The sequence below is a fragment of the Megalobrama amblycephala genome, linkage group LG21 (assembly GCF_018812025.1).
Source record: "Megalobrama amblycephala isolate DHTTF-2021 linkage group LG21, ASM1881202v1, whole genome shotgun sequence".
NCBI lineage: Eukaryota > Metazoa > Chordata > Actinopteri > Cypriniformes > Xenocyprididae > Megalobrama > Megalobrama amblycephala.
Genome location: NC_063064.1, coordinates 27581621 through 27607610, shown reverse-complemented (window position 1 = coordinate 27607610; position 25990 = coordinate 27581621). Strand labels below are relative to the sequence as shown.

Below are 25990 nucleotides of genomic sequence, written 5' to 3'. Positions count from 1 at the left end.
CTCCCGCAAGCGGTCGTAGACACCATCACTTCCGCTAGAGCTCCTTCCACTAGGAGTCTCTACGCGCTGAAGTGGAACCTGTTCGTCGAATGGTGCGCCTCTCGCCGAGAGGACCCCCGATCATGCTCGGTCAGATCTGTGCTTTCCTTCCTGCAAGAAGGGTTGGAGCGAAGGCTGTCTCCCTCCACCCTGAAGGTGTATGTTGCCGCTATCGCTGCACATCACCACGCAGTTGAGGGTAAGTCCCTGGGGAAACACGATCTGATCGTCAGGTTCCTGAGGGGGGCAAGGAGACTGAATCCTCCTCGCCCTTCCTCCGTACCCTCTTGGGATCTGACCCTGGTTCTCACAGCTCTCCGGGGTCATCCCTTTGAGCCTTTGCGATCAGTTGACCTGAAGGTTATGTCCCTAAAAACTGTCCTTCTGGTTGCATTGGCTTCCCTGAAGAGGGTAGGGGACCTGCATGCGTTTTCGGTCGACGAAGCGTGCCTAGAATTCGGGCCCGGTGATTCTCACGTCATCCTGAGACCCCGGCCTGGATACGTGCCCAAGGTTCCTACCACTCCCTTCAGAGATCAGGTAGTGAACCTGCAAGCGCTGCCCTCGGAGGAGGCAGACCCAGCCCTAGCTTTGCTCTGTCCCGTCCGTGCTCTGCGTGTGTACGTGGACAGAACGCGAAGCTTCAGGACCTCAGATCAGCTCTTTGTCTGTTACGGAGGCCAGCAGAAGGGAAAGGCTGTCTCCAAGCAGAGGATGGCCCACTGGATAGTGGATGCCATCGCCTTGGCGTATGAATCCCAGGGCGTGCCTTGCCCGCTCGGGTTGAGAGCCCACTCCACCAGAGGGGTGGCCTCTTCCTGGGCGCTGGCTCATGGCGCCTCGCTGACAGATATCTGTAGAGCTGCGGGCTGGGCGACACCTAACACGTTCGCTAGGTTTTATAGCCTACGTGTAGAGCCGGTATCTTCACGTGTACTCGCATCTACTAGTCGGTAGACGTGTTGTACCCGCTTTAAGTGTCGGCTTGCAATGCCATTCCCGCCCCCTGGCCGGATACGTGCATACTTTTACTCCAGTCGTGTTCCCCGCTTGGCGAACCCTGTCGAGTTCCTCCGCCTCCCCCTTCGGCTCGGACATTGCGGAGTGTCTGATGCCAGGCCTACATCCGTCGCTGACGCTGTCTGTTGGCTGGGGCCCATATGTCGTGACCCCTCTACGTGAGCGGTCCCATATGTGTAATTGTCCACGGGTCTAAACTCCCTACGGCGAGCCCGTGTCTTTCCCTTAGCAGAGCCAGCTCTGCTGTCACCTGTCAGATGAGTCTCCCCCTACCAGGTGGAGCCATCCCAGGGACCCCATATGTGTACTGCCCCCCGGGCCAGTCCATATGTGTATTCTCCACGTAAACTCCTCCCCCATTGGGTAGGTAGTGGCCTCCGCAGCGTCCCTTACGGGTTCGCTTCCCCAGTGTAGTCTAGTTTACTTAGTGGGTATTCGGTAAGACAGCAGTAAACTCTCTCGGCGTAAGCTCGCCCCTTCACCGTCCCAGCTGGTGCTATGGGTAGCCGAGCTTGCGCTGGGCACTGGAAGGGGTTTCGTAACTGTGGCGCTTTAGTTGGGATCCCAATTCGTCGGTCACTACTGACGTACGTCGAACGTGACCGACTGAAAGGGAACGTCTCGGTTACGTATGTAACCCTCGTTCCCTGAAGGAGGGAACGGAGACGTACGTCCCGTCGCCACAGTTTCTGTACCCTCGCTGTAGTGCGGACACCAGCTGTCTCCTCAGCGAAAAACAGAGTGCGATTGCATCCGCTTCCTATTTATATACACCTGGCGGGGGCGGTGCGCATTATGCAAATATCGCACGCCAATTCCATTGGCCTGTTTTAGTTCACACGAAGCTGATAGGGCTCTCTAAGCGATATCCCAATTCGTCGGTCACTACTGACGTACGTCTCCGTTCCCTCCTTCAGGGAACGAGGGTTACATACGTAACCGAGACGTTTTCACCCAAATGTTTACGTCCATAGATATACATAATAAAGCTGCTCGATCCATTGGCTATTATTGATCGGATTCAGGAACCACCCCCTTTATTTGTAATCAGAGTCTCTTGAACTCCTCAAAAGTCAATATTGATGGATGCCAATTAGAAAATATATTATCTGATATAATTTGTAAATACTTCACATTCTGTAGAAGTTTGCTGTTGTTTTTATTTTATTATCGAAATCAAAAAATAGATAGGTCTACTTTACAGAAATAATCACAATCAATATTTAGAAAGTCGGCAATCAAACGATTGCTATGTATATAACATTGTTGGTGTGTAATTTTAATTGCTATTTTGTCACATGGTTTGCCAGCTAAAGCAACAAATAGAGAAAATGAATAAAGTGGTAATTCCAGCATCATAAAGCAGAGGGAAAGGATGGAAAAGATGAGAATCATATTGTTCAAAAAAATTTTTTTTATAGAATAGATTGCATTTTTTAAGGTCAGCATGAAAACTGACAAGAAAATTCTTAAGTAAATTTGTCTGAACTCTACAACTGAGTGACAGTGAAGTCAGAGAGCTCCCGCTGCGCAACAACCTGGAACGGTACGAGCCAACATCCAATGACAGGAGCAAAAGAAAATCTGTAGTCCGTCACCATCACCCTGAAATTAACAAGATACACTTAGGCCTATTTAAAAGTATATTTAAAAACATAAAAGTTCAGTTCAGTCAAATATGTTTATTGATTACCAAGATGTCTTCACTTTCTTGTTCTTTAACTTTAAAGTTGGTGTTTGTGATCCTGGGATTTCCTCATATGAAATATCATCTTCTCCTTAAAATATTATCATAACTTATTCATTCATATTCGTTATCGATTAAGAACGTATATAAATGATTGATTAATGACTCTCTTACCTAAAATTCCTGTGGAATCTTCTGGCTGTTGCCAAACGGCAGGCCACAGAAAATTTTCATCTTTCTTATGAAGAAGAATGACAACACGTAGGCCTATGTTTCCCATGGTAACGTCCATTTCATTACTCCGCAGAATCAGAGACACGCTGTTGACAGAGTAAAGGGCTGTTCACACCATGGGCGATGACTATAACGTTAAAGATAATGGGAAAGTTTTAATAGTCATTCTAAATATATGAGAATAGGGAAGTCCACAACTATAACATACTACATACAACATACTATAGCAAAAACAACACAGAGGAAAGATATCATTAGAATCACTTTCAGAAAGATTAATAATAAAAACAAGAACAATAAAATTATTGAGCCAAACAAGATCTATCCTGCTTTAAAGAGCTTGAACATTTATGCTGCCTTCACGTGCTATCAGAATTAATGTAAATACAAGTTCCCTAGTGGGAAATGGGACATGAACACCTGTCAAGTTGTATTTACTACTGCAGGGAAACTCACAAGATAATTTTAATAGGCCTATTCGAGTTCCCGAGATGGGCGGGCCACAAACTTTACCTTCATCCTCTCCTCACTTCCTGTAATAAATCCTTCCCTCATGGGTCATGACCTGAAGCCCAAAATTCTACTTTTCAAAATTCTATTTTTTTTTTGTCCAGAAAGCTTATACCATTTCATTTTTAAAATAGTTTTTCTATTTTTTAATGCAATTTTTTGGAGATTTATTATTTTATTTTTTATGTTATCAATAAATAAATAATTTAAGCACATTCTTTCAACTTAAATTCAAAATAACTCTCCAATACCATGCCTATGGTGTGCGAGCGCGCCAAAGCCCGCCAAAAGGGGTGGGCATCTGGCTATATAAGCGGGCATTTCACCTAGGCAGACTCATTCATTCTCCTTAAGTGACGACGAACACTTCTCCACACTGGATCTCAAGACTTGAAGCCAGTGTTGCCAAGTCTGTGGTTTTCCTGCGGAATTAGGCTACTTTTACACTGTTGTCACGGGTTGTTTTTCATGTCCGCGGATTGAATCGACCCAAAATAACGTGATATTTAGCCCCTGGAATGTGAATTTTACCAGGGGAGCCCTTTCAAAAGCACAAATTTTACCCCCCGGAAAGCGATTTTTACTGTGGGACCCCCCTGAAATCCGTCTGGGCTAGTTTTGAGGAGCAATTTGGGCGGGTTTTGTTGTGAAAACCTGGCAACCCTACTTGAAGCCACCTTTGCCTGCAAGCAGCTGGATTCACCACTTACCTGCAAGCTGATCAGCTCGCCGCACTGCAGCAGCTCAGCGCACCGCTTGTTTGTTGCAAAATACCAAATATCTGAGCATGTCGCTTGCTGGTCCCGCCCCTGTAAGCCACGTTCATCGAGAACGAACGCTCTCACTACGAGGGCGCGAGAGCGAGCTCAATACTGACAGCGTTCAGCTGAATATAACATGACTCATGGAATATATTGTTTTTGAAAGAGCATATTTCTCCAGCGTTTTTTGTAAAATGCCGAACCTCTGAGCATTTTGCTTGCCAGCCCCACCCTCACCATGAGAGAGCGAGTCTTGCCTCACTTCAGTGCTAACAGCTCGTTAATGTATGACGTTCTCCCTTAGAGACTAATTTAACTAGTTTTTTCATGAATTTTTATGCCACCTAACACTCTGTTCAGTTCCGGGTGCTGGAGCCAATGTGTTTGTTAGGGCCCGCTCAAGTTCCCGTGCCCACGCAACTAATTGCTGTTATAGCAACAAGATAAGACAAACATCACCTGGCCTGGCTGGCCATCCCCAGAGTGTCAAAAGGGGTTTTGGGTATAGTAAAACGAGGTTGCATTCTCCAGTTCGCTTAAAGAGCCCTGTTATTCAATGGCATGGTCCTCACCTCCATGAAGAACAAGGACGTTCACATACTGTGCTCCGAGGTGAATACTGTGCTGGCAAAAGAGCCATAGAAGTGGTTCCTCCAGTTCAGAGTGAGTCAGGCTTCCACAGCCGTTCCTTCCTCATCCCAAATAAGGACAGTGGTTCTTTCCCCTCTGAGGCAGATGGGAATCTGCATACTGAATTACCTCAATGACTGGCATGTTCTAGCCCAGTCAGAGGTAGAGCTTGTGTCACACAGGTCCCTCTTCCTCAACCACTTAGAGTTTTTGGAACTCAGAGTCAATTTTGTCAAAAAGCTCCTTGTCTCCCAGACAGCATATTTTGCTCCTGGGAAGAATTCTCAACTCAACCCACATGAGGGGTCTAGTCTCGTCAGAATGAGCGCGGACCATACAGCAGCTTGTGGCTGAGCGAGGAAAGCGAGCTGCACATCAACCACCAGGAAATGTTGGCAGTCTGTCAAGCTCTTCATGCTTTCCTGGCGAGACACCACGTCTTAGTCCGCTTGGACAGCATGGCGGTGGTCTCCTTCATAAATCACCAGGACGGGCTCTCCTCAAAGCACCTCTACACTCTGGAGTGGGCTCAATAAAACTTGCTTTCACTAAGCAGCGGGGTATACATGTGTGGGGTATACTGAACAAAGGGGCGGACATGTTGTCATGGAGCAACCTCCCCTCAGAAGAGTGGATGCTCCACCCCCAAATGGTTCAGAAGATGTGTGACATCTTCGGGATGGCAGAGGTCAATCTCTTTGCCTCCAAAGACAACTATCACTGCCCAAATTATTTCTCAAAGAACAGGGATGCACTGGCCCATAACTGGCCCAGTCTTCTCTTTTATGCCTTCCCCCTGGTCGCTCTGATCCCCCAGGTCATCAAGCGAGTCAGGGAGGACAAACACAGGGTCCTCTTAGCACCACCTCTCAACTCCTCTCAGCACCACCATGGCCGATTCCCTTGAGATCTCCTCTCTCAAGCGAACGGAACAATTTGGAACCCCCTGCCCAAGCTGGGGGCTCTGCATGTGTGGCCTCTCGATGGGAGCCTGTAGACCTCCCAGAGAATATCCTAAATACCATTGCGCAGGCTAGAGCTCCGTCTACAAGGCGCCTCTATGCTCTTAAATGGTCTGTCTTCACTGCTTGGTGTACAGCCCGCGGTAAAGACCCATTTACATGTGACATATTTATGATATTGTAGCAGTTTCTCATACTCCTATAGCCGGGCAGTCGGTGGGCAAGAACAACCTCAATGTTCGTTTTTTGAATGGGTCTAAGCGACTGAACCCTCCTTGCTCCTTCACTGTCCCTACGAGGGACCTGTCCACGGTTCTGAGGGGCCTTAGTTATCCCTCTGCGTGAGGAAGATCCATTTAGATCCGCTCTGATGGATAGATCCATTTAGATCCGCTCTGATAGACAAAAAGTTGAGTTATCCCTCGAGCGTGAGGAAGATCAATTTAGATCCGCTCTGATGGATAGATCTGTTTATATCCGCTATGTATTTGGTTCTTACGGATTTTACTCAGGAAATGTGACATCGCAGCTTGTTCGTTATAAAAAATAAAATACAGTTAAAAAAAAATGAAAACATACAAAAGGTACAATAGTCCAAAGTGCAATCCTTGCCATTCAGCAAGAGCACGTTAAGGGAGGTAACGTTAACCTCCATGAGCAACGCAGGTTTACCTTCAGTGACACTAAAACTCTGTAAACTTGATTTTTTTCTCACATTAATTTTCATTTTGGGTGAACTATGCAAACACATTTGGATTGAAGCAGCAAACATTCAGTGTAAGAGTAAACAAATTATATTATTTAATATTTGAATCACAGCTTATATAGTGTTTTGACATCGACAACCCAAGTGCATTTTACCTCAAACTTGCGACTAGTTAACTTGCTGCAGTAGCAATCGCTTCTCGGGTCGACATTAACACGCTGACAAAGTTATATTCAGAATTAAAAATATTTTTATACCACTTTTTAATGTGTGTTTGTGTAAAGGTGTTCACGAGATACCAACCTTTGGCGAACTTGCTTTCAAAGTCGAACGCTCGTTCTCATGGAGACGCGGCGTGCACTGACGGGAGGGGCTGTGTGTGTGTGTGTGTGTATGTGATAGACGCAGGGAAAGGAAATGCAGCTGAACAATATTTGCTCTATGAAAGACATTGATAAAGACGAAAACTAAGGACATTTAATCTATAATTTTATTTTATTTTAGTTAGTTTTGCCAAACACTCATTACAGTTTTAGTTATCGTTTTTTTGTAATGCCTCGTTTTTATTTTATTTCAGTTAACGACAATGTTTTTTCCCACCTAGTTTTCGTTTTTTCGTTCGTTTTCGTTAACGATTATAACCTTGGTATGGTCTTTATCACATAATAAAGGGCAGAATTCCTTGTATAGGCACTTCTCCCTGATAAGCATGCACACACACATCACCCAGAGCAAGAGCACGCCCATCAACGCGCTTCTTTCGGGTTACAGAAGCCGAGAGATTTTTCAACAATGCTGTGTCCCAATTCAGGGGCTGCACCATTCGAAGGCCACATTTGAAGGCTGCATACCTCATCAAGGCAATATCGGTTCAGAAAAATAATTGTTAGATTGCAAAGTGAGAAAGAAATTACAGTATTTTACACCTCACAATGAATATCAGTCATTTTTATTACTGTTACTTTTCTTAAATAAGACATCCTTGATGACGTATGCAGCCTTCAAATGTAACCTGCGGAGGACACAGCCTTTGAAATGAGATGCAGCTCCTGTCACCAAAGGAATGTGTTTTTGGTTGTGGAAAGATTACTTTTTTCAGCTTCCCAAATAACCTAGCATTAAGGGAACAGTGGATGAAGTTTGTTTTTCTGGGGCAGCAACGTTGTGCACATATGTTCCCGGAATTTCAGTGATGAATGCTTTGTAAACAAGTCCCAGTTCAACGCTGGATTTGCAGATTGCAGGCGGTGAGTAAAACTGCATCAAATGTCTGTGTTTTGTTGGCAATCGGCACGCAAGTGCATAAAATTTAAACAGCACGAACATTTTTTGTTCCCCTTTTATTTATAATGATGTCGCACCTTGCAGACGGTCTCTACGCAAAAGCTGAGCGCGCTCGTCACTCTTTAGATCGGTGTCCAGGAGCTCCAGGAGCTCGGCTTTTTTCGGAAAGACTCAGTACAGCGTATCTATCTTTTAGAAATATAATAGAACTAAAGACTTTTTGGAGATATGAAGGATGCAATACCACTCTACAGGTACTCAAGATTAACATGAGATTGGTAGAAACTGTGTGTGTTACCTACCCTTTACCAATGAACCTTGTTACCACTTTTTTGTTACAACCACAAAAACTCCTTGAATCCAGTCAATTGTTTTTGTTTTTGTTTTTTGTGTATTCGTGGTTCAAGTACGACAAAAGTCATAAGGTCTCGGACCACTCTGATGAGCACTCAATTTAAATAATAATAATAATAATAATAAAAAAATGAGTTTCGGAGGGACGGATTAAGAAACCTGGCTGAGGGGAGAACAATTGCTGCTGTGACTGGTATTATACTAACTTTTTCCACAACAGCTACATCGCCTTGTCTTGTCACTAAAGTTGCACATTTATATATATGAATAACTATTTGAAGCATTTTGTATGTTTTATACACAGTGAAAATAACCTGTATTTGACCTAATTTCTAAAATCATCAGAAAGCTATCTAGATAGCACATGAAGGCAGCATTAAAGTGGCAGAAAACAAAACTACAGTGTGCTTAAACAGAGTGTTATCGTGCATTGGTTTTGATACTAATATAGCCATCGTTATAGTTTGTTTTTGTGACTGGGCCTTAACTGATAAATGAATTCTACCTCAATATCACCAAAAAAACTTAGGAGCTATAAATTAATATTTTGTAATAACATTATGTAAATTCTCAAATTAACATTTGAACACAATAAGTGTTTTTTTATAGCTGTGTTAAAAAAAATTCTTGAAGATTTATTCAACAAACACTTTAAGCATATTACTGTTCTGTCTCATGGTGGGTGAGGTCTTGATCCCATGAAAATTTCACAGTGTCCTGTCCATCAAAGTAGGAAATCTCACTAGTGCTGAGCAGCAGATGGTGATGCGTTTTGTAACGAACTGCAATCTGACTGAAGCCGTTCTCTGAATCAAGCTGCCCGTTCATAAAAATCTCTGCAGAGTATAGACAAACATCACAGTGAGATTGTGCTTAAACAGAAAAGAAAAAATAAAATCAGTGGAATAATCCTGTTCATTCAACTAAACTGTACTAGAACATGCTGGATATCTGACCTGATATGTCATTTTGTAGGAGTCTGACTTTTTGAGCAACAAGAGGAACATCGTAACAAAGTAGCTTAGCATTACCAGAAGATTTCAAAATCCTAATGCTCTTCACTGAAGTACCAAAAGAGAAAGAAGAAATGAAAATAGTGAAATATGATGTCAGATGAAAAGCAGATGCACTATACAAGATAAAACTAATACATAAATAAGACCCACATACATGGAGGAGAGGTTGTCACAGGTTTCTGAGTTGTACTTGGTAATGGTGCCATGGCTAAATGTGAGTAAAAATTTGGCATGGAAATAAGATCATGAAAGGAAATAAGGAAATATAATCATGAAAAATCACATGCAGGCACTAGATACATACAAAAATGCAAAATATAAACATTTTCTAAATATCTTTTTTTCAAACATATCTGTTTTACAGAGGACAAGTTATAGAAAATATAGCCTGGAACCTAAAAATTGACTGATATACTGAACAGAAAAATGTAATATAAAAAACATTGTTTTGGTTATAGAGTAGTTTTCATTTTCTTTTCTGGTGTCCTCTACATAGGACATTATCATAAAATATTAATGAGAAAAAATTCAGACTTATACAATGTAATGATTTTTTTAAAAAAATCTAAGGGTCTCAGGAAGCTATAATGAAAGTAAATTGAATTAGGAATAAGTTTGCGTAGGGATTTCAATGTCATATTAAAAGCAGTCATAGAAAGGGAAATGATATACAGTACCTCCTCCTCCCTCTATAACACCGACATCATCATCCAGTTCTGTAAGATATTTAAAAGGTTTTCATTGCAATTTAAAGTAACTTTTTTCTGTTTTTGTCATGGTTAGGTTCTGTTTTGAGTTAGTTTTTATTGTGTTGCTCTGTTCCTGTTTGCCTGTGTATTGAGTTATTTTGAGTTTGTTTTATTAAAAGTATTGCTGCACATAGATCCTGACTTTCCCATCATTCCCTGCAACCAACACTAACAGTTTTAAAAGATTTTAAAATGTAATTTATTCCTGTGATGTCAAAGCTGAATTTTCAGCATCATTACTTTAGTCTTCAGTGTCACATGATCCTTCAGAAAGCATTCTAATATGATGATGTTGCATGGAAATAAGATCATGAAAGGAAATAAGGAAATATAATCATGAAAAATCACATGCAGGCACTAGATACATACAAAAATGCAAAATATAGACATTTTCTAAACATATTTTTTCCCAACATATCTGTTTTACAGAGGACAAGTTATAGAAAATATAGCCTGGAACCTAAAAACTGACTGATATACTGAATAGGAAAATGTAATATTAAAAAAAACATTGTTTTGGTTATAGAGTCTAGTTTTCATTTTCTTTCCTGGTGTCCTCTACGTAGGACATATCATAAAATATTAATAAGAAAAAATTCAGACTTATACAATGTAATGATTTTTTTAAAAATCTATGGGTCTCAGGAGGCTATAATGAAAGTAAATTGAATTAGGAATAAGTTTGCGTAGGGATTTCAATGTCACATTAAAAGCAGTCATAGAAAGGGAAATGATAGACAGTACCTCCTCCTCGCTCCATACGACCATCATCATCCAGTTCTGTAAGATATTTAAAAGGTTTTTCATTGCAATTTAAAAGAACTTTTTTTTTTTCTGTTTTTGTCACAATTAGGTTCTGTTTTCAGTTAGTTTTTATTGTGTTGCTCTGTTCCTGTTTGCCTGTGTATTGAGTTATTTTGAGTTTTGTTTTATTAAAAGTATTGCTGCACATAGATCCTGACTTTCCCCTCATTCCCTGCAACCAACGCTGACAGTGTTAATAGATTTTAAAATGTAATTTATTCCTGTGATGTCAAAGCTGAATTTTCAGCATCATTACTTTAGTCTTCAGTGTCACATGATCCTTCAGAAATCATTCTAATATGATGATGTTGCATGGAAATAAGATCATGAAAAGAAAATAAGGAAATATAATCATGAAAAATCACATGCAGGCACTAGATACATACAAAAATGCAAAATATAGACATTTTCTAAACATCTTTTTTTCCAACATTATTCTCAATAATGTTTTACAGAGGACAAGTTATAGAAAATATAGCCTGGAACCTAAAAATTGACTGATATACTGAATAGAAAAATGTAATATTAAAAAACATTGTTTTGGTTATAGAGTCTATAGTTTTCATTTTCTTTCCTGGTGTCCTCTACATAAGACATATCATAAAATATGAATAAGAAAAAAATCAGACTTATACAATGTAATGATTAAAAAAAAAAAAAAAAATCTATGGGTCTCAGGAGGCTATAATGAAAGTAAATTGAATTAGAAATAAGTTTGCGTAGGGATTTCAATGTCACATTAAAAACAGTCATAGAAAGGGAAATGACATACAGTACCTCCTCCTTGTCCCATACTAACGCCATCACAATCCGATTCTGTAAGATATTTAAAATGTTTTTCATTACAATTTTCATTGCAAACATTTTTCTGTTTTGTCACGATTAGGTTCTGTTTTGAGTTAGTTTTTATTGTGTTGCTCTGTTCCTGTTTGCCTGTGTATTGTGTTATTTTGAGTTTTGTTTTATTAAAAGTATTGCTGCACATAGATCCTGACTTTCCTATCATTGCTTGCAACCAACACTGACAGTTTTAATTGATTTTAAAATGTAATTCATTCCTGTGATCAAAGTTGAATTTTCAGCATCATTACTTTAGTCTTCAGTGCGCGAAAATAAGTAATGGTCATATTGTTCTAGTAGGTCTTTATGCATTTTCTGAGAGGACAGTCTTTGGACAGGGTCACAGTGAATGAAATCATGACAATCACGCCTTCGCATTTGTCCAAACAACAACAAAAAAACCTCCTCCTGGCTTCGCACGTGCAACGCGCCTGGAAAGAATGAATGCATGACTGAAGAGAGTCACCTCCGCTAGGTCTGCCCGCACGCTATTTTGTAAAGTAGCGTTATGATAACCTTCATTTAATTGGAATAAGTATCAATATGTAAAGCTTGGGACTGTTAATAAGCCTGACATGGCTGACTTGTTTTGATTTTAAAGGTGATCTAAGTGATCCTGGGTGGAGTAACTTCCTGTTGACGTTCGAAGTGTTGTCAAACAAAACAGAGGCTAGCTAGACCCTCCCTCCTCCTCCTCCTCCCCCTCCCCTCCGTGCTTCCTGAAACAGTCATGAACGCGCATTTAAAATCATTCTTGTCGGTTATTGGCTGGAGCATGTTTATTATGTTTTGTGGTCCAGACTGCACCAGTTTGTTTTTGTTGCCATTTTTGGAGCTTGTGGTGACTACAGAGACCGCGTTTTTTTTTACAGTGTGTTCAGGGGACAGGTAGCTAGCGGATAGTGAGGAGATGTTTGCTGTATGTGACAAAAAATGTTTTGGCCTAAAAACGAGTGACATCGCTTAGAGCACCTTTAATGTTGTTAGCGTTAATCCACTGAATCGAACGTACTTTTCATTCCAATTACAACTTATAACGCTACCAGTGTTGGGGGTAACGAGTTACAAAGTAACGGATTACAGTAACGATATTACTTTTTTGGGTAACGAAGTAAAGTAACGCATTACACTAATAATATTGGTAACTACACTACTTTACTAGACTATAGGAACGCGCTTTCCTTCGTTACCCAAGCCGTGTTTGCCTGTGTGTAAAGTTCTGTCTGTTTAAGTGGTGGGTGCATGGGTGTGCCTGTATGTGTGCCGTTGCCATAGAGATCGATTTGACGTAGCTGCTGGAGCTGGAAATGGAGATGGAGACAGGGGGTTTCAGCAGGCCCGGCGCCACGAGGGGGCAAAAGGGGGCATATTGCCCCCTCAGATCTGATTTGTGCCCCCTCAGTTTCAATTTGTCTCCTTTCACCCGATCGATTTTAACTTTTTTAACGTGTACGATAACACCGGTGTGATGAGAACGTTCAATAGGCCTACGCTAAATTCAAACCTGCTTTCCCGCTGCTGGCGCTGAGCCAGAGATTGACGCGCTCTATGCTTTTCATATTTCACAACTAAGTTTTCAACCACATGTTTATTTGAGGTTTCAGATGTTTGAATGAGGACTAAGCTATATATAAAAAAGACATTTATAGTTTGTTAAATGCAGATTCCATACACTCATATGGAAGCTGCGATAATCCTTTAAATTGTAATTTGACGAAGTTGTTTATTCATATCAGATACAATGCGTATGAAACAAAGTTTACTCTCTCATCCCAGTTCACCAGCCACTTACGTTTATTTCAGGAAAAATTGATGAATTTATGTAATGTAAACAGATACAGATACCGACAGATGCTCTGTTTTATCAACTAACATGATCATTATAGGTGTTTAAACAAAACGCATTCACTTCCACATATATGACAATCGGAAAATATCATATAATTCATGATATAGCCTAGTTAACAAGTGTGAATATTTTTAAAAGGAAAAACAAAATAAACGCGATACCTGTAGCTTGGCTGCATGACGCGTCGCCAGAATGAATGTAAATAATGTTCTAAAAAAACAGGGTTTCCCAAACGGGGGTTCGCGAGGGAATTGCAAGTTGATGACAAGCAATTAATTAAATTATAATTAAATCATTACAAATCAAACAAATAGACTAAATAATATTCAAATAAAAAAAATCTAAATTTGGTTAACAAAACTTAATATTTTATTAAGTGAGCATTATACTTTCACTTTTGAATTAGCGATTCAAAGCCTGTCTTTTGAAACTTGTGTGTTGACACCATTTTAAAATGACCCCACCATAGCCTTCTTTATTTCTGTTGTTTACGGTGAGGCATATTTCTTTGTGCAGACGGGGTTATTGTTCTTTCATATGGTTCAATATTTATACAATAAACTCTATGCAGAAAGATTAAGTGATGATAGGGCTATGATGTTTGTCCATGTATCTACACGGTAAATTAAGAAAAAGTAAAGTAAAGTAATAAGTAGTGAAGTTACTTTTCAAATGCAGTAACTAGTAAAGTAATCTCATTACAATTTACAGAAGTAACTAGTAACTAATTACATTTTTTGAGTAACTACCCCAACACTGAACGCTACTAACCTTACCATTTTGCCAACGAATACAACTTTAGTTGAACTCTACTACACTATACTGTCAAAACATAATGAAACAGTTTGCTTTTACACACAAGATGTTCTGTGCAATTTCATAATGACAGGGTTTGAAATGAACACCCGTAAAATGCGGGTAAAAATCAACTGTGGAGAAATTTGGCAAGTTATGTTTCACAAATCATGTTCACTCGATTTGGCGAAGATCTGCTCAGATTTAGCGCACATACTCAACTCATGAGTCAATATGAATATTACATATAGCAGAATTGAACCGTCACTAAGCAACAAATAAAGGCGCGCTGGTTTGTTTGCTTTGAATGGATTAGCGCAGACCCAAGAAGAAACATAATAATGTGAGGTAAATAACCTCAGTGTAAAGTGGAAAGAACCACCTCGCAACAATGATGCACATCTGGCAAATTTTAGCAGACCCTGGCCAGATAAAAACACTGATTTTGCAGCAGCGATCAAAATGAATAAATGATCTTTGAAATTAACAAATGTTAAAGGGATAACGTTAGTTCACCCAAAAATGAAAATTTGATGTTTATCTGCTTACCCCCAGCGCATCCAAGATGTAGGTGTCTTTGTTTCTTCAGTAGAACACAAATGATTTTTAACTGCAACCTCGATTCGTTTGGTCTGATCACGCTCTGACAGCAGCAGTGATGTCTCGCGCATATACTTCAATGAGAGCGAGACATCACTGCCGTTGTCAGAGCGCGATCAGACCAAACGAATCGAGTGATGAATGCAGTTGGACATAGTGGTGTATTAGAGGTAAAAAAAAACAATCGTTTCGTGTCTTAGGACATCAATGTGTCGTCAGGGTTTCATTTGGATTTGTCTGTCGTGTTTTATGTACTCTTATAGTCCAAGTTCCCGCTGACTTGCATTATACCACTGACAGACGGCAGCGGTTGCAGTTAAAAATAATCATGTGTGTTCTACTGAAGAAACAAAGTCACTTACATCTTGGATGCTCTGGGGGTAAGCAGATAAACATCAAATTTTCATTTTTGGGTGAACTATCCCTTTAAGATTCAAATAAAGATTGTATTACATTGTTATGCCAGTAGGTGGCGAACAGTGACTTTTAAAATGTACTTGATAGAGATAGGTTAAAAAAAACTGGACGAAACAAGTCTTCATTCATTAATTTCAAACAATTTTTTACACAATGAATTCATTTAAAATAATATATATTTATAACATCCATTTATAAATAGATTTATAACATTAAATAGAACATTTTGTCAGAACCTCAAGTAAATTACATGTTATTTTGATTAGTTGTCCAATTCTTTGTTTCCAGAGTCAGAACTGTCAACTGTATTAAAAAAAAAAAAAAAAAAAAAATTCACACTATCCAGAATCATAAATTATGCTTAAAATAATCTATAATACATTTGGCATCTAATTTGTAGCACTGTTTCTAATGTAAACATGTACCATCTTAAAGACTAGGATGAAGTCTTTATGCACATTAACAAGGCTTTGGGACAATCAAGATGCATTATTATCTAGGATTCTGAAATGTTTTAAAGACATGACATTTTGCAAACCACTTACAACCCTCCCCCCCTTTTGGTACCCTTTTTGTTGTTGTTGTTGTTGTTGTTGTTTTTTGGGCATGTCTCGCATCTTTCTCATCTTTTTCACTCCTGACGTGTTTGCATCCCACTATACTATAAATGGTATCTAAATATATATTTTTAAATATAGAGATAGTATATTAAAAGCTTATTTTAGTTTCATGGTGTCTCAAAATATCACATTTGAGTACACTTAGATGTTCTTAAGATTATCTTAAGTACTACTAAAGAAGAATTTTTAGTATATTAAGTACAAAATTAGTGTGCGAAAATAGAGCACTTTAAGTATATTATAGAAATGTACTTTTGTTTTTTTTCGCCTGGGTCACTAGCAAAATATCATGGTGTGAAGATTATTCTCATAAAACAATTACATATCCAACAGCTCTTTTTCTTTATTTTATCTTACTTGATGATGTTGGTTGGGTATGCATATTTGGTTTCTTTCCCTCTCTGGGTTTGTGGGCAACCTGGATTTGCTGATCCTGTGGTTTGGTGACCACCATTGATGTAAGCGGTGTGACAAATTTGTACTTCAGAGAAAGATCAATGGCTTTGTCTTTTGCATTGTCTTTTTCCTGGCCTTGTAGAGTCACTCTGACATACAGAAAAATCCACAAATGAATATTCAGTAATACTATGTTTCATACATACAGAGATACAAGAAGTACAGAAGTTTGTATATTTACTCTTTCTCCAGTAGCTGCTTTACTGTAAGGAAGGCCCATAATCTTTCAATAAAGTTCTCCTGTCCAGGTTTGTTACTGTTTAGTTTCTGTATAGGTACACTAATATGATATACCATCTTAGTTTTTTTCTGAAACAGAGAAAATTAAGGTCAGAAGTTTAAATTTTCATGGTCTAGTGCAGGGTTCCTAAAATCTGGACGTAGAGGGCCACTGCCCTGCTGAGTTTAGTTCCAGCCCTAATCAAACACACCTGAACAAGATAATCAAGGTCTTCAGAGATACTAGAACATTTTTGATCAGGTTCTGAACTAAACTCTACAGGACAGTGGCCCTCCAGGGCTGGCTTCGAGGAACCCTGATCTAAACCCTGATTTAAAAGGAATAACGCACAGGGAAAAAAATGACAATGCCTGTCATTATTTACTCACCGTTAAGTCATTCCAAACTTATTCTGATGTATTCTGATGTTGTTGTTTTTTCATTGAACACAAAAGGAGAATTAAGTATATTCACATCATGATTATGAGTGAATAACAACCTAAATATTATAATAGCTTACAAGTTGGAAAGACATGAGCATGTGTAAATTATTACAGAATTTGTGGACAAACTATTCCCTTTAAATGTTAGTCTTTACGGCAGGGAGTGCCTGGAGTGCCGCTGTCCTGCAGCAACCTTAAAGGGGACCTATTATGCAAAATTTACTTTTGCATGGTGTTTGGACATAAATGTGTGTTGGCAGTGTGTGAACACAACCACCCTATAGTGATAAAAATCCACCAACTCCTTTTTTTTAATCCCCATAAATCATAAGCAGTGTCTCAGAACAAGCCGTTTCCAGATCCCTGGCAGTGTGATGTCACAAAAGCCACGAGTGTTGACAGACACTGCTGTTTGAACATAGAACCGCCCTGAGTGCGTTCTCAGTGAGTCCGCCATTGCTGCACTGATGAGAATGTCTCCCAAGCGTTTTAGGTGTTCTATAGCTGGATGGATTAATCCACATAGCTCTCTCCATTTACTCCCTAAATCTGAGCCACTGAAGACGAGGTGGATTAAAGGATTAGTTCACTTTTAAATAACTTTTGCTGATAATTTACTCACCCCCATGTCATCCAAGATGTTCATGTCTTTCTTTCTTCAGTCGAAAAGAAATTAAGGTTTTTGATGAAAACATTCCAGGATTTTTCTCCATATAATGAACTTCAATGGGCACCAAACGGTTCAAGGTCCAAATGACAGTTTCAGTGCAGCTTCAAAGGGCTTTAAAAGATACCAGACGATGAATAAGGGTCTTATCTATTGAAACAATCGGTCATTTAAAAAAAAAAAAAAAAAAGTTTAAGTTTTATGAGCACAAATACTCGCCTTGCTCTGTTCTGAGATGCGTGTTCGTGACGTCACGTAATACGCAATTATGTTGAAAAGGTCACGCTTGACGTTGGCGGAAGTACGAGTCGGTGTTTACAGATTGAACGCGCTAAGGTAAAACAACAATGTCGGACGATTTTGAACTTCGAGGAGAAGCCCTGCCCTACCTTTTTGAACCGGAATACACAGAGGAAGAAATTAGGCAGATGGACGAGACTGCTGCGGCGACACACACCTCTCAAGCATTGGGCAGACGAAGATCTAACGAGACGTGGTGGTGCAACATGTGGCACTGGTAAATGCCAACCATTGCCAACAGAGGAAGAATGTAGATGCTGCCACGACTGGACCATTTCAATCAGTCGCTGAGTCCCTGTTTCCATCTTGCTGCATTACCGGACAAAATGGATTTCCACCGTTACTGAGCAACAGCGTTTTAAGGGGGTCGCACACCGGATGCGAAGTTCAGCTCAGCGCCGTGCCACGTCTTTAAAATTCAAACGCACTGTTTTCTATGAGTGTACGCACACTAGCGGCGACATTCGGCACCTGTCCGCGCCTGTCCGCGGTGCCCAGTAACGATTCAAAATCCTGCCGCGCCACAGAGCGCCATGTACATTGTTTTACATTAAATTATATTTATCTTAAATCATCGTTAAAGTACATACTGACTTCACCCTGTGCTGCAGGATACATTAGTTTTACATTTTTAGTTTAACTGCTTGAATAAAGTCGAAAAATGTATAATAAACGTCTTTTCTTCTTTACTTTTGCTCTGTTGTGCCATTTTTCCATGTAAAGCATAGGCATATGTATTGTTTCCCTGTTGACGTAAAACACTCCCATTGTGCCGCTCTTCTATCAGGGGTCGAGTCAAAATTGAGCTTGTGCGTATATAATGTGCGCAGCCAGTGTGCGATACCTGTGAGTTGTCAGAGACGTGACGCTGCGCGGCGTCGAGCTTCGCGTCTGGTGTGCGACCCCCTTTAGAGGTGTTTTTGTTCTGATGGAGAAGGGTATGACAGTCTGATGGCACTGACAACACAGGATGGAAGAACCTTTATTTGTTTTACCTTTTTTTGTAAACGGCGTTTGACTTGTAAACACTGACTCGTACTTCCGCCTACGTCAAGCGTGACCTTTTCAACGTAATTGCGTATTACGTGACGTCACGAACGCGCATCGCAGAACAGAGCAAGGCGAGTATTTGTGCTTATAAAACTTAAACTTTTTTTTTTTTTTAAATGACCTATTGTTTCGCTAGATAAGACCCTTATTCCTCTTCTGGTATTGTTTAAAGCCCTTTGAAGCTGCACTGAAACTGTCATTTGGACCTTGAACCATTTGGTGCCCATTGAAGTTCATTATATGGAGAAAAATCCTGGAATGTTTTCATCAAAAACCTTAATTTCTTTTAGACTGAAGAAAGAAAGACAAGAACATTTTGGATGACATGGGGGTGAGTAAATGATCAGCAAAAGTTTATTTAAAAGTGAACTAATCCTTTAACTTGGTTTTCCAGGAAAATGCTCCCTCAGTTCTGCTGAAATTCGTTTATGTGCGCGAATCATTTCACACCGGACTGCTTAATGAAAGGGACAATACAAAACAGAGACTGTGCTAAAAATGTGAATTTGAATGGCAGCCTATAGTGACATTTCAACAAAACAATTACAGATATCAAGAATTCTATTGGATTCTTGTTCAGGTTTAATCAGGGTTAGAGCTAAACTCTGCAGGACAGCGGCACACCGATGTTGCCCATCCCTGCTGTAAGGGATGATAATAATAATAATAATAATAATAATAATAATGCATTTTATTTAACGGCACGTTTCATAACACCCAAGGACACCTTTACAAGCAAAACAGTAATATAAAAAAGAATAAAAAAAAAATAACAAAATAGAATCCAATTAGCATCACAGAATACAAAAACATAACACACATGCATCATCGACACAGTAGAATACAATACAGGCTAATAAAAGTAGGTCATAAAAAGCCTGGGTAAAAAAAAGGTAGGTCTTAAGATGGGTTGTTGTTTATCTTACCGAAAATGCAGTGACTTCAGAGGTGAGATTGTCCAAACTGTTATCAATGATACGACCAGCCACCATAATCTCAGAACCGCTGTAGTAGTTGCTGAAAGTGTTTTTGGTTAAATCGGCCACTCCTTCGTATTTAAAGTGGACATCAGTCAAGAGCAGAGTGGCCACTTCCTTGAAGAAGTCCTACCAGAAAAAAAAAATTCTGTATATATCCTTGTATTTACACAATTTAAGTTAAGTGTATGTTTAACACTGGCAACAGTAAATGGCACATTGGGAAATGACCCAAGCTGGACTCAAACCCAAGTCGCTAACCCAGAAATAGTTATTTTTTAAAATCTGACCTGCAGTTGTTGATCAGCATCAGAATCCTCATAGATCCTTTGAGCATCACCGTTATTTTTCAGTGACAACTTCTTCAGGAACTCAAAGGTGACATCAAACCCAAAACCCAAACAGTATAAAGGAAATTTTCCATCAATGGCCTTTTTCACATTTTTTTGAATCTCCACTGGGTCAGTCTCACCTTTTCACAAAAAAAAAGAATGACGGTTTTAGGCGATGAAGAAAAGTAAACATCTTACTGCTAAATGCATACTCCTGGATATTTTAGTATAGACTTTTGGATCATAGTATACATAGCACAATCTTTTCAGGAAAAAAAAAAATGATGTGTGTTCTTCATTTGTAATACAGTAAATACTGTAGGTAGAGTATCTATGTGTAGCACCTCTTGAGATCAGGGGAGTGAGGTTAATACGCACAGCTCATACTGGCCTACGTCCGTTATGCATAGTATTTAACCCTAAACTATCAATATACAAGTGTGTGTGCATGAGTGAATGAGTTGTTTTGTGCCTGTAGTAGGATCTCCATCAGTCAACAGGATCAGGATGGATGCAGATCTCTCTTGATGGTGTTTGTTGATCATGTCCACAGCTTTTAGCACTGCAGCATTTATGTCTGTGTCTGAAAGGAAAGAAATGTTACAAATAATGGTCATTTAGTTAAACTAGGGTGGTTTTAAGTCTAGGAGGTGTAGGTGTAATATTTTTGATCAGTTTTAGCTGCTTTACAGCTATGCTACTATTGAAATCATGTCATGTCAATCATGTCAAAATGCTTTTGTTCAAATGGCTGATGGTGAATACTTTACATCCTTCACTTGTAATGCCCTTCACAAACGTCTTCGCTTCTTCCACATTTCCTTTAGTAGCTTTGAGAGGTTCAGGTTTCCAGGTTTTAATTTTATCGCTAAATGTAATCAATCCAAAGTGGTCATCCTCTGCAAGGTCACTCAAAATCTTCAGCATTGCAAAACGAGTCTAAAACATAATGATTCCAATTTATAAAGCCATAACTATATGAAAAATAAAAATATTTTATTGTAGGATTCAACAATTCACCAAGTAAAACACAAAAGGAGAAATGACCGAAGTACACCTGCGACATTTTTATGCCTGACATGGAGCCACTCTGGTCAATGATAAACACCACATTTTTGGGAATGCGCTGAATATCTGTCGGTGCAAAGCAGTGGACAAAGTAGCCATTTGATGCCTGAAAAAGAGGACAGGTGACAAGTGAGACTAAGATTTATGTGAAAGTTCTAACTAAAAATTAATGTTTCAGGTCATTTTGTTGCTGTAAATTGCTGTCAGTGTGAACACTTTCCAGTTGTCATCATAAACATGCAAGTTTAAATTTAACCCTCTGGTGCTCCTCATTTGGGAGTCACACTTGTGCTCTTCCCAGTCAAAAGTGACCGAAAACCTGAAATGTAATATATTTTTGTTCAATAATATTTTTTCTGGTTTATTTTGTATTTTGAGAGAATTTTATGATACTAATAAATATTTATGCAATTATTATGGTCAATTTCCCCCCATTAAAATATTAAAAAAAAAAAAAAAAAAAAAAATATATATATATATATATATATATATATATATATATATATATATATATTTTTTTTTTTTTTTTTTTTTTTTTTTTTCAATTAATGCAGTAATTCTAATGAATACAGAGACTTGGCCTTTTTTCCCCAAATTCTTTTAGCACCACCTGGTGAGCACAAAGAAAGAAAATCATGTCATTCCATGGTGTAACCACTAGATGCCTGTATAGCTCCCTATAAAGAGGCTTGTGAATTCCCTATTATGTTGCAAGGCAAAATTACTTACTTTTAAGTTGTGGATTTGAATGTATATTTAGAAATTCTCAAATACTACTTTTTGTCAAGGTTTATAATTTTTTATTTTTTTATTTAGATTTTATCCTCTTATTTCAGTCTTCTGACTGAATTTTCTGTATTGTTATAGCCCAACGAATTCATTTGTATGTACAGTATATAATTGTGTATGTGTGTGTTTTTTGTGATCACATTCCAAATGTCACCAAGTTTTGTACCATTCTGATGAATCTGTGATTTTTAAAAATTCAACAGTATTTTTCGGTAAAAAGTGACTGAAGAGCACCAAGTTCACTACATACCTTCAGATCTCCACTTTGTTTTAGTCTCTCAACATCATACATAATGATCAGGTTGCCATTCAGACCATTTTCACTACAATCATAACACTTTGTTTGCTGGTCACGAGTGGGGTAGAAATTCACCATTGCCTAAGATGCAAAACGGCAGAAGTTTTCACAATATATTTCATCATATTAACATTTTCAAGTTGCATTTTCTATCATTTATTTTCATTTCCATATTTATTTCTTACATATTCGCCTGCTCTGGTGGTTTTGACAGCTTTAGTCAGATACTTAGTGTTCAAACCACCTTTGACCTTCAAGAAAGAAATTCCTGGATTCTCATGGATGTGTACGTCAATCTAGCCAAAATAAAAATGTACATTTTTCTTCCTTTTTCATTATAATGAATAAAAATCCAATCATTTACAAATCTTCATTATAACAGTCTTGATTTGTTTCTTTTCATACCTTGCAATCTTCCACCGGTTGCATCGGTTGGGCATTGATGAGTAACTCATATTTGCCATGGCGACGCTTTATCAGTTCTTCATAGGTCAACTCAAAGGTCACTTTACTGTGAGCAGCTACTGTCACTGATGTTTTAAAGTCTTCAAAAGTTTCTCCAACAGCACTGAAATAGAAATAGAATATTTAATAAACCCAAAATAAATACATTTTATCAATTTATGTTATTTAATTTTATTTAATGCTAAACAAATGATATCTTATTTACATTTTACATTTATCCATTTGGCAGATGCTTTTAACCAAAGTAGCTTATAGTGCAATGAAGGAAGGCCTATACATTTTTTTTTTTTTTTTTAAACAAGTTCCCTGGGAATCTTGACCTTGGCATTGCTAGTACCATGCTCTACCATTTGAGCTACAGGAATCATCTTCTTTTTAAAATACCAAGTACCTGACCAGTCCAGCACTTTCTCCTCAAGATACTGCTTGACAGTATTCCAGCTGAGCTTCCTCTTTTTCCATCACAACTCCATCAAATGTGTTCCCATCTATGGTCCTAATGTGAAAGTACATAATCAGCAATGAAAATCAGGAACTGGGGTCCTTAGACAAACGGTATAGCTCAAATAAATGCACTAAAATGTATTGTTAAAAGTTAACAATAGTACATTAGGTAAATCTGGCTGTTCATATGTGAATAGTATATGAGTGAAAGAAAAAGTTACTATTGTTAAATATTTTAAAGCTTTGGATTTCCTCTTGGTATTTACTTACATTTTAAATTGGCTGATGAATGCATCCTTGGGTATCTTGACCTCAAAACGGATCTCTTGAGATTCATTTAACTTGTTTTTCACACGACTTGTGATGACCGTGGTAGCGTAGCGGCTGGTGATCTTTGAGTTAATGTGGAAGCTGTAAACATCTATATCTTGTTTCTGTATTAAAGTGAACAAGTATCAGTGCTCTCATTACAGGCTTATAGGACAGGTTGATATTGTTGTTAATGGTTCCAGCTAATACAGCAAGAACACTCAAACAGATGTCAAACATATTGACCTTAGAAAACAAAACAACCCCAAACATACTAATGTGGACTTTCTCCTCAAACATGATCAGGTATTTTGAGCCCCTTGCAAAAGCGAATCAGTTTCAATTCAATATTGAGAGACTGAATAGGGAATTAAAAAATGGACAAATGAACATTGAACTATTTACACAGATTTGTTATGTCCAAGGGTGTATTCAGTTTGTTTTGTTGCATTTTTTGCTTACCTCTCGCTTACCTTTAATATTTAATGTATTTTTTCCCTTATTCTATATATTAACCCTTGTGCGGTCTTCGTTTGGGGACTTCACTCGTGGTCTTCGGGGTCTCTGGAGACCCCGGCAACAAAATGCAATTTTGTAACAATATAATATATTTTTTTAAAAACAATGTAATTTTACTCTGTTTATTAATGTTTTTACTCAACATTTGCACAGTTTTTGGAGAATTTGTGATATCTTTTAAATTTATATAAATAAATTAAAAATATTTTTTAAATAGGTTTTTATGCAAAAGCAGCTTTTTATGTAAAATTCACTTTATAAAAGGCCCAGATTTCTAACTTTGATTCATGTGGATAACATGGATAATTTGACATGGTTTAGTGTAAGATTTTTGCCCATCTTTTGGAAAATGCAGTTATAAAAGTAAAAAAACTAACATTTTTACCAGTAGATGGCTGTAAAGCTCCACTATATGCTATGTGCTATTTGAATGACTGAAAGATGTCTTTTTACAAGTTTTTTTCAGTTGGATTCATATCTAAATGTTATGAAATCACAATTATAACAATAAAAAATACTTTTTGTCAAAGTTTAGCATTTTTTGTACTGGAAAAAAAAATGTTTTTTCAATAATATCATCAATAATGTAACCCACAGAGACCCCACTTAGAAACGACAAAATCCATTCTCAAAATCAGAAACAATGCACAACACACACAGACAGAAATGAAGTGGCACACTTCCAAAAATGCAAGAAACATCCCCAATACAAAATGGACACACTCACACACACACACGCGCACACAAAAATATTTTTTTTTTATTTTATTATTTTATTATTTTTATTATAAAATTATTATTGAAAAACTGATTTTGCCCTGCACAAAAAATGCTAAACTTTGACAAAGTAATTTTTATTGTTATAATTGTGATTTCATAACATTTAGATATGAATCCAACTGAAAAAACACTTGTGAAAAGATGTCTTTCAGTCATTCAAATAGCACATAGCAAATAGTGGAGCTCTGCAGCCATCTACTGGTAAAAATGTTAGTTTTTTTACTTTTAAAACTGCATTCAAAAGATGGGCAAAAATCTTACACTAAACCATGTCAAATTATCCATGTTATCGACATGAATGAAAGTTAGAAATCTGGGCCTTTTATAAAGTGAATTTTACATAAAAAGCTGTTCATGCATAAAAACCTATTTCAAAAAATATTTTTAATTTATTTATATAAATTTAAAAGATATCAGAAATCCTCCAAAAACTGCACAAATGTTGAGAAAAACATTAATAAACAAAGTAAAATTACATTGGTTTTTAAAAAATATATTATATTGTTACAAAATTACATTCTGTTGCCCGGGGTCTCCAGAGACCCCGAAGACCACGAACGTAACTGTTTTTTTTACACTAACATAAAAACAAGATATCACTCCAATTTTTTTTTTATTTGTAGATCTTAAAAGTGTTAACCACCGTACAAAGTCTCATGCCATTTGGACAAAGAGAACATTTTTTTTAATTTGAGCAAACATCATTTGCGGGTCAAAAAGCCCCCGAAGACCGCACAAGGGTTAAAGTCTTTATAATTTAATATATACTAGTGAAGAATAACAGCTTTTAAAGTCAAGAAAATTGAGAAAAAGTATTTCCCCCAAATGCACTTTTTGTTTGTAACCCTTTGATTTACCTTGTTAGCAGCCAAGTTGACACAAGTGAACAGAAGGCCAAACAAAGTTACTCTCATTGCAGCTTTGTCCATGGTGATCTGAGAAGAAATGGAAAAGAACACCAAACAGACCACTGTAATGAAGCCGCTATTGGTTATC

At 38.2% G+C, this 25990-nt stretch overlaps 1 protein-coding gene across 1 annotated transcript; it reads right to left on the bottom strand.

Annotated features, from left to right (window-relative positions):
- Positions 1-1942: 1942 nt before the first annotated feature.
- Positions 1943-25990, bottom strand: LOC125256856 (inter-alpha-trypsin inhibitor heavy chain H3-like). Its single transcript, XM_048173119.1, has 22 exons — positions 25852-25990; positions 23657-23820; positions 23334-23438; positions 22883-23045; positions 22663-22773; positions 22430-22558; positions 21380-21496; positions 21093-21261; positions 20795-20905; positions 20281-20462; positions 19940-20119; positions 16515-16642; positions 16235-16422; positions 11534-11572; positions 10697-10732; positions 9881-9919; positions 9358-9411; positions 9144-9248; positions 8852-9023; positions 2921-3066; positions 2753-2837; positions 1943-2664 (listed from the first exon to the last, which is right to left on the bottom strand). Exons 4-22 carry the CDS (start codon positions 22904-22906, stop codon positions 2550-2552), a joined length of 2130 nt encoding a protein of 709 aa, XP_048029076.1. The 5' UTR covers positions 22907-23045; positions 23334-23438; positions 23657-23820; positions 25852-25990; the 3' UTR covers positions 1943-2549.